Source organism: Xiphophorus couchianus, chromosome 12 (genome assembly GCF_001444195.1).
Source record: "Xiphophorus couchianus chromosome 12, X_couchianus-1.0, whole genome shotgun sequence".
Classification (NCBI taxonomy): domain Eukaryota; kingdom Metazoa; phylum Chordata; class Actinopteri; order Cyprinodontiformes; family Poeciliidae; genus Xiphophorus; species Xiphophorus couchianus.
Genome location: NC_040239.1, coordinates 12,264,367 through 12,280,167, shown reverse-complemented (window position 1 = coordinate 12,280,167; position 15,801 = coordinate 12,264,367). Strand labels below are relative to the sequence as shown.

General features: G+C 38.1%; 1 protein-coding gene across 1 annotated transcript; it reads right to left on the bottom strand.

Annotated features, from left to right (window-relative positions):
• Window positions 1-533: 533 nt before the first annotated feature.
• On the bottom strand, window positions 534-15,594 carry ercc6l2 (excision repair cross-complementation group 6-like 2). Its single transcript, XM_028034529.1, has 20 exons — window positions 15,294-15,594; window positions 14,479-14,888; window positions 14,247-14,363; window positions 13,927-14,120; window positions 13,034-13,127; window positions 12,777-12,844; window positions 12,453-12,660; window positions 12,209-12,349; window positions 11,712-11,828; window positions 11,502-11,621; window positions 11,344-11,415; window positions 10,478-10,623; window positions 9,313-9,408; window positions 9,051-9,150; window positions 8,323-8,475; window positions 7,729-7,812; window positions 5,773-6,712; window positions 5,540-5,694; window positions 5,127-5,290; window positions 534-3,456 (listed from the first exon to the last, which is right to left on the bottom strand). The coding sequence occupies exons 1-20, from the start codon at window positions 15,319-15,321 to the stop codon at window positions 2,277-2,279; spliced, it is 4,587 nt and encodes a 1,528-aa protein (XP_027890330.1). The 5' UTR covers window positions 15,322-15,594; the 3' UTR covers window positions 534-2,276.
• Between the last annotated feature and the right edge of the window lie 207 nt (window positions 15,595-15,801).

The window sequence follows — 15,801 nt, the reverse complement described above, 5'->3', positions numbered from 1 at the left end:
TGTCCTGTCAGCACTCTACCAACTGAACTGTGGACTTACGTAGCTCCTCCAGGGTTATTGTAGCATTTTTATAGAAGACGATTATTTCAACCTTTCCACTTCCCCAAATGAGCAGGCCACCAAACATTAGTTCGGTGACTAATGTTTGGTGGAAAGTAGACAAAATAAGAGATAAAAAGACACAAAGAAATTGAGCTTGAGGGTGAGAAACAGTAGAAGTATAGATTAAAAAAAAGAGAAGACTAGTGATTTTTTTTCTCCTGATGGCCAAACGCTCACATATGGCTGGGCTTTGCTTGCATAGCCTCACTTCAAGGCGAAGGGCCCAGCAAACATAAACAGTGGAGCGGCCGCAGCTGGAGCAGGGAGGCAGCCGCCTGCTTGCAGAGACCTCTCCACACTAAACAATGGATCAAGTGACGCACATGCTTTTGGCAGAGCAACAGAGACCCAGGCAGTTCTTCACTTCGTTTATATCTCTACTCTCTCAATATTTACCCCATGGTAAAACACACAGTTTTCCATTCCTTTTGTCTGTAAGAAGCAAAAGAGCAGACCTCCCTCTACTTCTTGCTACTCTGCTCTTTTGAGTAGATTTTTTTTTTTTAACTTAAAAGTCTTTTCAAATTTTAATAGCTAGAGCTCCATACAAATATTGTGGAATCCTTCCAGTGCAATTCATTAGCATTTTTAATTCCCAGTGATGATCTATGTGAGCAAAAAAAAAAAAAAAAGAAAGAGGATTAGCCTCCTTTACTGTGTGAGTCAGTGTATTAGACACTCGGTTGGCAGAAGTTTTTATGCATCTGCATTATGTCTCTTTTATGATGGGGCACAATGGGGAACGGAAGGACCAGGAGCCAGTGTATTAACCCAAATTACAGCTAACAGTTTCCTGGGTAACTGGATAGGAATGAGGGGCAAATTGAGTGTAATTTCCTAATGAAGGGAGAGAGGTGTTTTTTTAATGTTGAGAGACCTCCTCTGCCTGTTACGGTAAGAGCAGGAAAGCTCTGCACCCCTCCACTGCAGCTGTTAGCTTGATGAGACACCCTGAAGTTTCTGTTAATAAATCTTGCGCTAAAATGTTGGGTAATAATTCTTCCCACGTACATTATATTTAATGACTTAAACAAAATCAGCATGTTCCCTAACGAATACAGTGCCTCTCTAAAGGCCTTATGCACATGATCGACCATCGCTTTGTAGGTTGCTATAACAGTACAGTAGATTTAAGGAATTTTACAAACAAAAATTTGGTGCTTACATTTGAATCCATTATATCCATTATTGCTTTTTGCAAATCAACAGTAGAATACATTAAGGCTCCAATATAAATCAGTATTTTCATTCAAGCTGAAGAAAACCGCAAGTTTGCATGTATTAACAAGTAGCTGGCATAATAATTTGTTAACCAAAACCAACTGTTTTCCATCCGTGGATAAAGTTTTAAGTTTGTGACAAAGAGTTCACAAATTTTGGATTGGAAGCAAAGATGAGTGGCAATCTAGCTCAAAAAGGATGTCAAGACTCATAAACAGTCTTGTAAAACCAAATTAGGTGCCACAACCTGATATCTACAGGGTAACTGTTACTGTTACTTGGTTTTCCATCATTGGCAAACTTATACAGATGGCTTTAAATATAAGATACAATGAGGGCATTGTTTGATTAGACATAAACCGTTCCCATCAAGCAGGTGTTAGAAAAAGTTAGAAAAAATCTTTTTCCTTTGATGACAAAAACAATTAACAAAAAAACAAACAAAAACTGGAATCTGCAGATGAAAGGAAAAAGTGGTTTAGGGTTCTGGGGAAAAAAGGTGTTTTATTTCTTCCTGTGTACGATTTAACACGGGTGTGGCTATGGCATACACTTGCATGAAGCGATCTGCCACCCAGCAGTACGAACACAAGCCTTTTAACAACCTGTGCGGTCTTTTGAAACATCCATCCCTTTCTCTTGCTTACTGATCGGCACGTTCTAATTTCTACTAAACACAACACGGAGCACAAATTTTCTTTTGGGGTGTCCGTTTACCTCAACACAATAGCTGAAAGGGGTCAAACAGCTGTGTGTTACGACATGCTCATGAAATAATTAAAGCACAAATGAGCCTGACTTTGCTTTTGTGTTATGGGAATGATGCAAGCAGGAGTTGCAAGAGTTTGATTATGACATGTAAAAATAAAAGCAAATAGAGTTTCAAACGGAGGAACGTAAGGACAATCCATTCAAATCTTTCCAAGGTCATTAACTGCCCAGGCTTTATTGTGTCATTTCCTCCATAGAAACTTGTCATTTGTTTTCCAGAGATTTTTGCTTTCCTTTTGTCCAGAAAAACCTCGAGTGGCAAAAGTGGTGTTAAGGCAAACTTTCTGGACCTCCTCTGGGTCTGTTAGTCTGTTGATTCTCTCTTCATTGCCCTCACTGAGGATGTCCCAGATGTCTTTGCGAGCGCTTCTTGATGTCTGCACCAGTGCAGTATTTTGTGTAACTGAGCTTGAATCAGTACCTAAAGTTAGTTTAAGTGAAGAGGATGTGTCGGGTTTTGGGTTTAGCAGCAAAGAAGATACGGGAGGGGTTTTTGGGGCGCTTTTCTGTTGCACATTCTTGCCTTTAGGTTTCAGCAAATCATCAAGAATGGATGTATCTCCTATAAGATCTTTGAGGTGGGAGCTATTGCACAATGCAGAAGGAGGCTCAGAACTTTCTTGTGATGTTTCACCCGTCCTCAGTGAGGATTCCTGGATTCCTTGTTCCCTGTCTTGAGGTGTGGGTTTGGATAACGTGGCAGAGCTGCAACGCCTGAGGTCAGGCGAAGAAGGGCAGTCTCTGTCTGTGTGGTTCAGGAAAGCAGCAACAGCAGACTCCCTGGATCCCTGACCGAGGCTGCTGGCCCGATCTACGGCAAGACCACCACCAGCTCGGCAGGCTCCAGCAGAAGAAACACTGCTCTTCTGTGTCCTTGAATGTCTGCTGGCACTGGAGACCATCTCTTCCTGCTCCTCTGACACAAACCTTTGAACATCCTGTAGAGGATCTGGGAGATTCTTCTCAGATATCCCTGCCTTTTTTGGTGGTTCAAGACCATTATTTTTTAGGACGCTAGATCCACTGTGTGGTGAAGAAATATTGCTTTGTGGAGATCTGGGGCTAGTTCTTCTGGTCTGACTGTATTTCCTTACTTTTCTGACTCTGGAAGATTTAAATTGTTGATTTTTGTCTGACATTTTAGTAGATGATGAGAAAGCAGCAGTTGTAGGAGAGGAAGGCTGCGCTGTCGTGTCAGGGAAATTTTCTCTGACAGCTTCGGCCACATCAGAGTGGTTCAGTGAAGTGTAGTACCGACAGAGCCAGTCGAGTCTATGAGATGAACTTCCTTTCAGAATCTCAGCGGCAAACTGATGGACCGAAACAAATTTGAAATGTTGGGCCATTTCCTCCAGCTGCTGCCTATGCAAAAAATGACAGAGAGACAAAAATTAGTGACATTTTTAAAGGTAAAGTATGCAGAGCAAGATTTAAATTAACTTTATTATGAGAAATGTTTTTCAGTGCTTAAAAGCAACCAGAATAGACAATACTTGTCCAAACAAACATAAATCTTTGTTGGAAAAATAAATCTCGCCACTTCATCTAAAAAAAATATAATCAGCAAACACCTCAGTTTTATTGTGGAACGGTAGGTTATTTTCTGTATCATAAAGTAGTAGTAGTAGTTTCAAATACATTTTTAACAGTAGGTTGCAAAATGTGATTGTTTTATTTTTCCTTAAAATTTACAAATTTACCCATTTTAATATTTTCAAAGATGGCCTTAATGATTATTTGGCTCATTTTCTTAGATTATGTTTATGCATACCACATATTTAACATTTTCGGAGTAATTCTTCCCAGACTATCATTCAGATATTCTGCAGGTCTAACCTAAGATGAAAAGTACTGCAAAGATCAGGGATTATGTCCAGAAAACAATGTGGTTAGACTAGAGTTGCTTTCATGGAGCCGTTAAAAACGCTAATCTAACCATACTCAGCGGCACCAGCACATTAAAGTGACTTGTTTTCTTTTTACCATTTGTGGCATTTCATTGGAAATACAATAAGTAAAAGTAAAGATAGTAAAACCTATCGTGCATATGGATTCAAATCAATAAACAAACTGAGGTGGTATCAATAAAACCCAATGTGTATTTTCCCTCACTGGTGAACCTCTGGGCAGAGATATAGCCTTCCCCCGCTGGGAGTGAGGCTGGAACCATAAAGGTGTCTGTGTGTCTGTATATATGGGCGACTGAGGCGAGGTGATGAAGCAGAATGAGGTTATGTCTGTGTGTATGAACACCACATGTGTGTGTGTGTGTGTGTGTGTGTGTGTACATAAATGTTTGCTAGAATGTGCGGGTTTGGAAGACCTTTCGCGATCATTTTTTGGTCAGTCTCAGGAGGACTGCGGTTGCAAAGGGGGAAACTCTTTCAGTGTTGTGCCTGATGATAGCTGGGTAATCTTTGGCATGATGCTGGGAAATAGGTAGAGAGGAAACCTCAGAGGTGGTCTTTTTCTGCATACACACATGAACAGTTATTAAGGTCCAGGTGGGGGCACTCAACACTGTTTCTGTGGTGGGTTTTTGGCCTTCTTCCCAACACTGCCAGGAATCCCTCTCCTCTTTTATTTCTTGCCCATAATTCTACTTCTTCCTAAATTTTAGTTCTCATTCTTACTTTCATCCTTCTTTAAAATGATATTCTCTGGCAGAAGTGTGGCAACTTTAATTTTAATTATTTGTTATACTTTTTGTGTTTTAGTTTCCTTGTTTTGTATTTATTGTATTGATAGAATTGGTGTAGTTCAGTCATTTTAACCTCGTTTGTATGACCTTAGTTTGATTTTACCAAGATAAAAAATCTCATTGTCCAGGAACAAGAGATGAAAAATTGCATTTTAGCTAATTCTGGCGCATTTAGAAAAATGGTTATTAGTGTGCATAGCCCCTAACAAATAAAATACATTGAAGCCATCCTTGATAGCTTATATTTCTTTTTATAAATCTGTTTATTCCTTACACTCTTCTTGCTTGCCTTCAATTCTTCAGTATAATAATTACAACTGCTGTAAAATACCTGCAGACCGCTTTGGGAGTATCTCCAATAATGACTGTAGTGCATCCAGTGTGGTGGATCTTCTTGCTGGAGAAGATCACTGGATGATCCACGTTGGGCCTCTGCAGACGGATGGCACTGGTGTTAGGCTGGTTGTCTGGTAAACTCGCTGGCAGGCTCTGGAACTGAAGTTCAAAATGCAATAATCAAATTTTTCAAGACCAAAACAGCTTAGAATGGTAAGGGAAAACCTAATCTTACAAAACCAGTAAAGCTCTCAGTACAGGAAGATCTACTTGCAACGATGTAATGAATATATATTTTAAATATTTTTATTGCCATAGAATTGTATAACGTGAAAGAATTACAGCTCACACATTACTCCTAACTCTGTATTTAAACACCCACTGGACTTGGTGTTTGTTTCTACGTACATCCTGGGTTCCCAGCAGGTTGTTGGCCGGAAGCTGTGAGTACATTTTGCGTTCAAACACGTCCCGCACAGCCGCTCTGCTGATCAGCTCCTCTGCTCTGCTGCCACCCACCACCCGCTGGTTAGAGTGCATATACACCACCTCCTGCACACGTCCTTTACACAAATAATGGACATGGTTAATATAAGAATTATGATAATTCATACTTAAAACGAAAGAACCATCACTCTAACCCAGCACGTTGTCAATGGTTTGCTCCTTTTCCTCAGATGCTGGAGTTGTTGAACCTCTCAGACTCATAAATGAAGCAACTTCTGACCTTCTCCCTGGAGCTGAACGTTCATCTTCTGAAGATGTAAAAGCTTCTATCACTTCTGTATACTTGGATCTTGCCTTGTCTCTTGCTCCGCCACTTTGCCTTCTTCTGCCACGGCCCAGCTTCCTCCCGTCTCTATTTTCTTCTTTGTTATGCAAATTTGAAGCTCCCCTTTTGGAACATATTTGTGCCTCTATGTCTATATCCTCAGATTCATCTGAGCATCCTTCAAACTGATGCACTTTTGTTACTGTAGTTTTAAGCCTATTAGATTTCTTGTTTTCTGGTGAGGAATTTCCATCACTCTCGTCATACACTGCAATTTGTTTATTTAGTCGTCTTTTCAGGCCCAATCTTTGTCTTTCAGCATAATCCCCCTTTTGTAACAACAAAATGTTATTTCCATCATCTCTGTCTTGTCTGTCTGAGCCGATGGATTTGTTCTGGGGTTTTGTTTCAGATTCTGGGAGGCGGGCAGCACCATTTCCTTCACAGGAAGTTGTGCAGATGCCTGTGGAGGTATCGTCTATCTTTTGATCTCCTGCCTCCTCCTCAAAGGGACTACCTTCAGCAGAAGAACTACAGTCTCCTTCCCTCAGCTGCTGTCTATCCTTGACAGTTTCAAGGAGTCTGGAGAAGCCATGTTGGAGAAGACTCATGTGAACAAGTCCACCAGCAGCTTTGCCACTCCTGTTGCCATGGCCTGCACTTGAATTTGTAGTCTTTGGCTTTGGCCCTTGCAACTCTTCATCAGTTTCGCTCCCACTGCTGAAATCCAGCACACCTTTTGGAATTTTTGAGACATGCATGTTCTCCTCAGGTGCTTCATCCTTTGACTGCGTGTTGTCTCCATGCTCCTGAAACAGAACAGTAGAAATTTACAGTTTAAGAAAAGCACATACCGGAAAAGTGGTGTAATATTTAGCAACAACATGCAGCCAAAGCGTAAAATCTCTTCCGTTTTGCGTCATCTTGAAACTAACCAGCCCTTGTGAAATTCAAGTGGTGAATTTAAAACAGATGTTTTCCAACAACAAATCAAAGGAAACATCAAAGTGACATGAGTCCTGCATGGTGATGTAATAGGAAGAAAACAAAATAAGAGGCAAGTAAAGCCATGCTTCAGTGTGGTCTCCTTCTGCCATGAGGTCAAACAAGTGATTAAATCCAGCTGCTCCAAATACAATTAGAAAGATGTGAAACATAAAGAAACCTCAAACTTCAGTGACAACAATTCAGGGGATTGATTGGTCATTTTTGTCATCCTCTTGTACTTCGCTCACTTGACGTAATGTTCTGATTTTCTTAAAAGCTGAATACTTGTATTCATACACATTCAAAACTTCATACTTTTTCCTGAATCAAATTTCCTTCATGCTTGGTACTATTTAGCCTGATTTTTTTAAGTACAAGTGCAAAACCTCAGCATAAATTTATGGCAGATATTTAGGGTACATCCCGTCAGAATGGGATGAACGACAGTCAAATGGTAAGATAGATGGATGGATAAGCATGTGGAAAGATAGATGAACAAATGGATAAATGGAAGAATTCATGGATATGACATTTAAACAACACAATGGGGAATAAAGTCTGGAAAATACAAACAAGTATCCACATTTTAGTTTATTTATCTACACATATGCCTACTTTGATCTAATGCCAAACTCTTCCACAATGTGCAAGTGCCTTAGTGTAAGATGCAATTTTTTTTTCTTTTACAATCATGAAAGAAACTGTTGTTTGGTTTGACTGTCAGACAAATGTCCCTGTTTGAAAATGTCCCTGTGGGAATAGGACAGTGAATGGGTCACTTAGGAAAAGAGGAAAGTTAGGAAAGGTGAGCAGCACTGAGAATGATAGAGTTACTCACTTCATTTCGGATCGTCTTGTTCTCCTTCTCGCCTTCTTTGTGTGTTTTTGTTGTTATGACACCGGCCTCCACTTGTCCCTCTCGCTGGCAGGATGATGCATGCATTCATTAGCACATTTCACCAATCACAATCAAACTCAATAGTGACTCTTGTAAACCTTCAAATCTTACTTTGCTTGCAAACAGAGTTTGTGGCAAAGTCTAAAACTCCTCCTCATATTTTTCTTTGCTTCGGGCCAAACATAAAAAATTTCAAATCCAGGCCAAGAAAGTTAAATTTTTTCTAGATTTATTTAAAAGGATCCACTTTTTGTCCTTAGAGCTCATCTTAAAAGTCAAATTATTACAAATGATTACGATCCAAGAGATGAACTATTGGTGTGGCCACAAAATAAATGTCAAAAATGTTTGAAGAAAATCTCTAGAAAGACCTTTGGAAACCTCAAAGAAATGTTTGTTACAGAAATGTACAGACATCTAAGATTGTTTGGCTCCTTTAAACCAAAGCATGATCAAAATGAAAACAAAAGCAAATTTCAAATGAAAACACAGTGTGACACATTGAAACCGTAAAAGAAACATTGATGGACTAACCTGTAAAATCCTGCGGGTGAGACATGTTCCTTCTATCTGCAGCCTGAACAGATTTTTGATCCCAAACAGTTCTCCTTTATAGACACTGTTTCCCTGCACTGCTTCAAAGTACCGCCGGGCGCTCTCTTTACCGACTACTGAACACTGCAACTGCTGTTAGGGAGAAAACAAAACAAAATAACAAAACATAATCTACTGAAAATAATGTCAATTTTACATGTTTTTTCATACTTAAATGAGCTGCATTTACATTATATTTTAAATCTGATCAAGAAACGTGTTTGACAAAGAGGATAAATGTGAGTCAGTATGTTAAAAGCTAATGTTCTCCATAAATTTGCTGGACACTGAATGATAGTAATCCAAGCTGTGAACAAAACCCAAGACACTTTCTTTAAGTTAGGCATTACTCTTAAAATATTGATCAAAGCTTGATGAATTCCTCTCAGCACCTTACTGTGCTCTTTTAATGCATCTAGTTAATATAAATTAAAATAATTTAATATAATTTTTAACATTACTAAAAGGTTTCAGCAAACAATATAATTGGAATGAATACCAGACTGACAGATGTACACATATATATATTAAAAAAAATCAAATATCACATTTTGTCTATTTGAAAAATTATTGCATTCTGTTTATATTTAAACAATATCTCAACTTTTTCAGAAGTTGATTTTCAAAAACAAAATTATTTTTAAAACCACATTACAATTGTTTTGTACCTGTTTGTATAATTGTCTGAGGTAGATAACCTCCTCTACAGTCCCAAGTGAGATCAGCCTGAGAACGGTGACGTCCCTGCACTGGCCGATACGGTACGCCCTGCAGAGACAAACACACAAACAACCATCACATAAATAGCATTAAAATGCACAATGATTCTGAATAAAATGATTTGTGAACAAAGAACATAGTCTGATGGCCAAGGAAAGTAAAAGTTATAACAGAATATATGAAGTAAGTATTATCCTGAACAAAAGCTACCTGTCAATAGCCTGAAGATCATTGGCTGGGTTCCAGGTGGGGTCAAACAGCACAACGATGTTAGCACCTACAAAGTTAAGACCAAGACCCCCCGCCCTAAAAGAAGAAACATTTATTTAAAAGGGGAACTATATTGTAAAACAATAAAACCTAAGTCTTAAGAATATAAAACTAAATACATCACACTTAATATTTCCAATTTTGTTTCAAAGCAGATAAGACCTACTCTTCTGACAGCCTGTTTGAGTCACATGAACTAAAAATATTAAGCTTGTACCATATATCAATAATGGATTTATGAACATATCAAGTGATGTGCTGAAATGTGCAATTCTCTGTGGCTAAAGACAGAATTATTTTTTTCCCAGAAATAGCATTTATTAGTATAAAGTTTATATGGAATGGATGTGTGCACATACTGGTAACAGAAACTGATATAAAGCAACCAACAACTTAAAGCTGAAAGATGAGCAAACAATGGTTCATACCACAGCTAGGACTGATTACTCAAGCAGGGAGTAAACAGCCAGACCACAGATGCAACAGAACTGCTGTTGTTTGTGAGCATAAAGTTAATCAGTTAAGAAAACACTTTTGTCAACAAGCACTGAATATATGAAAAAAATTTGAGGATTCCTAATGTGAAGCATTCAGGGAAAAATAACGCGGCTGATGCATAAATGTAACAATGCTGACCAGACAAACAACAGAAATTACATCCAAACTGAATTCTGACAGAAATCTGAGGTTATAAATTACAGTTTATGTTAAAAGTGGTTGTTCACACATTATTCCCAAAACTGAGGTCACCATACAAGTATCTTTAAATCCCTCTGTGGGGTGCAGCTTTGTTAATTACACAAGCCATTGCACTCTTGATAACAGTTCTTCTTACTTCCTCATTGTATCAATCACAATATGAATCTTTTTGACTTAATGAACTCAAACCGAAGCCAGACTGTCCTATTGCTAATTTTCTTTTGATTCTGATTCCAGAGTTTGCTGTTCAAAACAAAATGCCATCACGCTGCTGTAATTTATGGCTCACTTCTTTTGTTAATGCTTTTTACATATTTTAGTTGAAAAGAAACTTGAAAAATATTTCCCCTTTAAAGCTTAACAGGATGTTTCAAAATTGTATTAGTTGTATAATTTTCCCACTAACATGGTAGAAACCAGGCACAGATTGACGTGAGAAGAGCTGTTGAATTCTTTCACAATCTGGACTCTTTCTCTGGACTTGGTGGTTCCGTCCAATCGACTAAAATCCAGTCCCTCTGCCATGCAGTAACTCTCCAGGATATTTAAAAGCTGAAAGGATATGCAGGCGTTAATATAAGAAAATTAAGAGAACAAAAATAACTTCACATGATGTGAATGCAGCTCATTAAAAAGTAAGAGTTTACACAGGATAAAAACAAGACACTACACAAACAAATCCTATGTAAAGCAATATTCAAAGGATAGCATTAGGAACTCTGACTGTATATTTTTATATATGCTATAGAGTATGCAATGCTGTATCCTTCATGACCTCTTTTGTCCCAAAAAAGCAAAAGACAGGTCATAAAAATATGACCTCATAGAGGCCACAAATATTATTGGATGGTATAAGGTGACAGCAGCCATTGGATTGTGCAGAGTCTAGTTATCCATAACGATCTAATTGCTGTCAAAATCCCAAAGGTATGCCTAGAAATGCACGTCATGAGAAAACTATTATTCCAGCTTTTTTTTAACTGCAGGCTAGTTGCGATCTCACAGCAGAGGCAATACAACAGAACACGGATTTGTACGTGTAACAAAAAACCCCCAGTTAAATCAGCAAATATTTTTTCCCCACTTCCTATATTATCCTTATGCTCTACTTTTAGTGTTGGTTTGTTACAAAGAAGACATTAAATTTTGTGGATGCAACGTGTCAAAATATGAATACATTTGCAAAACACTGTACATCTTATGTACTAGTAACATAGACTTAACTGTGTAAGACCAGATAAATCAACAAATCCACTCAAAAACAATTCGCACCTTGGTTGACAGAGAAAAGATGAGCACTTTGTCTCTCTTCTGCAGATAGTACTTCAGAAGCTTCTGCAAAACCTAAAAGAAAGCATACACTTGCAAATCAACAGCACTGGAACTTTCTGTGAAGACTGCATGGAAATGTTTTCAATCGAGTGCGGTACCTTCATTTTTCCACTATATATCGGGTCTGAAAGAGCTTCAAAGGCTTCATTTTTGCATCTCTGCACAAAGTCTGGGAACTTCTGAAAAACCTTAGCACAGATGGAACTCACATACTTTTCCTATAAGAAACAAATAAATAAATTCAATCAACAGCATTATAAAAAATAAGGAGTCAGTTTAACCTGATACAGAATAACAATATTTTTTACCTGTTTCTTGCTGGTGTCTGAAGTAGACTGAAGGAGGGCTGCATGGCTGGCAACCTTCCTCAATATGGTTAAGTAGGTAAAGTACAGATGCTTTACATAAACACCCTGAGAGTTTTTCTGGGAATGAAAATGATCTTTAATTGCTTGGAGAAAACTTAATATAACCATCATGATGTACGAATGAGATTTAAACAAAGTCAAATTTGCCAAGTTCTTTCCTAAATTAAAGTACTGATCATCTCATTTAATTAATGGTAGACTGTCACTGTGGTAGTTTGTAATGTAAACTTCAACAAAAAAATGCATTAAACCTTAGTAAGAACTGCAAGATAGCATGCAGTTCACTAAAAAAAATATTAAGTGAAAAAGAGGATTACTCTAAATAGTGATTAGTCAAAATTTTCAAGGTGGGTTGAATAGTTTTGTTTATACTTTAAACTTTAACTAAACAGATCATAAACAGTAACACCATGGAAGAGGGGAAAAAAAGAACTAACTTGATAGCAGCAGCCCCTTCGGGTGCGTCCACTTTGGCAGTCACATTTCTCTGAAGACCTCAGCAGTAACGTCACATCCTCAGTGTCCAGTACTGCCTGATAAACAGTCTGCTGAAAGTCTGTCAGAGAGCAGTACACTACCTGGGACAAAACATGCCAAAGAGATTCGGTAAGGTATCATTGTTTTAAAAACTGAGAAGAGCTCGAACAGGTATTTGATGCTCTTTAGGGTCTCCACACTTACCCTGTCGTCCTTCTTTGGCAGCTGCTCTTTGATGAGCGCTTTCGTTCTCCTGAGGAAAAAAGGAGCAATCTTCCTCACCAGGGCTCGAACAGTCTTCCTTCCAGTAGCCAGGGCACGTTTGGTCGCACTGTGCCTCTGCCCCTTCTCGATGGGATCCGAGAAATTGTTCTTGAAATGCCCCAAGTTACCAAGGCAACCTGGATTGGCCCTGAATAGAATAAACATTTATGAATTCATGAATCCACAAATGAATTCATGAAATTAATATAAAATAATATAGGATATTGTATTATTTTATAATAAAATAAAATCATATCAACCCACCAATCCATAACACACCACAGCTCTTCCAGGTTGTTTTGCAAGATGGTCCCAGTGAGACCGATTCTGTTCTGATGGAAGAAAAAGGCAAGAATTGAAAACTTAGTTGAAAACGCACAACCACAGCGGCTGCCATATTTTTTGCCTGAAAACATTTAACATAATGGTGCTTTTACTTAATATTTCTAAAACCATCAGCAATTATTAACTATACATAGAAAATATCCATGATGATATTAAATACTCCTTATTTTTCTCACCTTACATCTCAGCTCCTTCATAGATCGAGTGATCTGGGACTCTGGGTTTTTTATCTTGTGAGCCTCATCAACAACCACTGCTGACCAGTTGATTCTTTGGAGGAGGACATAGATATTTTACTTCTTAAGTATCAAATTTATTTGTTATTTTTATCTTTATACAAATGTGTTTTTACTGGATAATACAACAATTAAATATGAAGGAAAAGTGGATTCTAAATATGAATTGGATTTGTTTGTAAAATGCCTTAAAATTATGTCTGTTGTAATCAGACAATTGTAGCAGTAAACCTAATTGGAAAGTCATATAACCATGCGGAAAGGTTTTAAAACCTGTCTAGCTTGGTTTAGCTAACCATTCAACAAGCAAGACTTAATTCTGAGCTTTTCAAGTAGTGTTGTTCAGATTTTGTTTGGGCTTTCTGAATAGTTTAATAATTATATTTTAAGTTTGGCTGATTTCACAAATTTTCAGTTCATCGACCTAAATATCAGGAAATATTGTAGATTGCTATTCGAATCGAAAGTCTTCAGCTAAAATATTTCCTTGGAGTATGACCTGGCTGTCTCTCAAACTGAATTCTATTTAGCATTTTTAGCTAACTAAAAAAGGATAACAATGGGGCTAAAGATATGATTTTTGATCTATTTTTTTGTAAACCCTCAAGAACTATGACACAAGACCATTTCTGACTGTACAAATTACAGGTTTTATACATTTTTGTCAAATACACTCTTTTAGCACGTTTTTTTTATTTTTGCAAGATCCCGGCAATTTAAAGGTCCAACCCTTCCATATCTGTCATCCTTTATCAATGGCTACATGTAGCATGTTTGAGTTTGCTGCACATTATCCAACCAGAAAAGGTGTATAAGAACTGTATTTTCATTACTTATTAAACTGATCCAGACAGAGGCGGACAGTCTCGTAGGTGGTGAGAGCGATCTCGATGCGGCCATTCTTGATGCGCGCGAGCTCCTCCTCCTTCCTCAGCCCGTGGACCACCACACACTGGAAGTAACCCCATGTGTCCAGTTCATCCTTCCAGTTATAAAGCACTGACAGTGGGGCCACAATCAGAAACACCTGGATGGGATCACACAACACTTTAATCAGCTTCATGACAAACTTATACTATAATCTGCGGCACATGATTGAATGCAGTAGGTATTTGAGAAGCTGTATACTATAGTTATATATTTTAATACCCACCTTGCTAGGATTACTTTGATTGGAGGGTATCTGAGTTTGGAGAAACTGAGGCCTGTTGTTCTCTACGTCCTCCCATGTCCCAGTTTTGTGCAACACAGCAGCAAGAAAACCTATAATCTATGATTAAAAAAAGTGGAGGGATTAAAAGCAACAAAGCCACAGTGTGACATGTAAATGATAAAACCTACATTTAGACAATTCTTAAGATAATTCTGCTGCCTATGTCTTATACCTGCACAGTTTTTCCTAGGCCCATGTCATCTCCCAGGATACAACCAGTGGAGGTCATGTAGTTGTTGTAAATGAACCTGATCCCATCCCTTTGGTAATCCCTTAAATATCTGTTGATGGTATAAGGGACTGTGTCTTCATCCCTCAGATGTAAAGGAGTGCAGAAGATTGTGTCGGTGTTACTGCCAGGGAACACGGGTTTCTCTTGTATAGATTGCTTTAAGCCAAATCTCATAAGCTTTGTGATAGATATTTCTTCCTGCTTCTGCTCTTCCTCTCCTGGCTCTCTCCTGAATATCACCCATGCTGTATCATTAGTCTGTGTACTGGAGGTCAGTCTCTGTATGGTAGCTTCTCTCAGGATGCCATCAGGGGAACTCAGAGCAAGACAACAGTCACCCTCCCGCCATTCTGCATCACAGAATAAATTAATCAAATAGACAGGTGTATTACTGAATTAGTATATTACCAAAGTTAATCCATTTTAGTAAAATACAAAAACTGAAAGATACATGGTTATTACACACTGTCACAATTCAAATAAATGTTAATTATGACAAAAAGGAATGGATATTTTTCCAAAGGTAATGCCAACTAACAACCTTACAAGGAATTTACTTTTGCAAACATCCCGATATCTTAACTGTATCATTTTTTTCCTCATATGTAATATTTGTTTCTCATATGTTGTTTCAGTTATCAAGTTTGACAAGTACATCGTCTTAAAAGCAAGAGCTGGAAAACAAATTACAACTGCGTCTAGGTTCGGAAAATTTAAAACAACAAAAACTGTACAGCAAAAAATGTCCTGTAAACCTTTCACAGCAGCAGACGCTGAAGCCATCTGATTGCATCCAAGCTCCTCTGTTGTATTCTGCCTCTAGGAAGGGGTTAGCTTTGTTAGCTTAGCAAACATAACCGACACATTAAAGCGCTCCCCTTAATCTGAAACAGACAGCCATGTCACACAGATTGAATCGTATATCAGTCTGTCGCTATTACGTCTCTCTCCTTATTTACATGTGTACAATAAATAAAAAAGTCGACAGACTAGCCAGGAGCAAACGGAACTCCATTGCAGCTTTCAGTGTTTATCTATTTTTATAAACCTCGGCGCACTTTCGACACTTATCTAACAGCCTGGAAAAATATGTCAAGTAAAACTGTGGGTAGATGCAAATTACACGAATATATTCATAATTCAAATTTATTGTTTTCCAGTCACAATTAATGTATTTTTTAAAAAAAACGTTGTTGTTTATCTATAGTGAAAGTGCTCCGAATAATCGTCCTCCTTGTTCAGCAGTTGTGCTCACTCTGCTGG

Excerpts from the sequence above, each read along its gene's own strand:
- ercc6l2 (XM_028034529.1), bottom strand. The coding sequence starts at position 15,321 with ATGGCTTCAGCGTCTGCTGCTGTGAAAG. Across the intron at positions 12,661-12,776 it reads CTGTGGTGTGTTATGGATTG|GGCCAATCCAGGTTGCCTTG; the intron begins GTGGGTTGATAT and ends TATTCTATTCAG. Across the intron at positions 10,624-11,343 it reads TCTTTTCTCTGTCAACCAAG|CTTTTAAATATCCTGGAGAG; the intron begins GTGCGAATTGTT and ends ATATCCTTTCAG.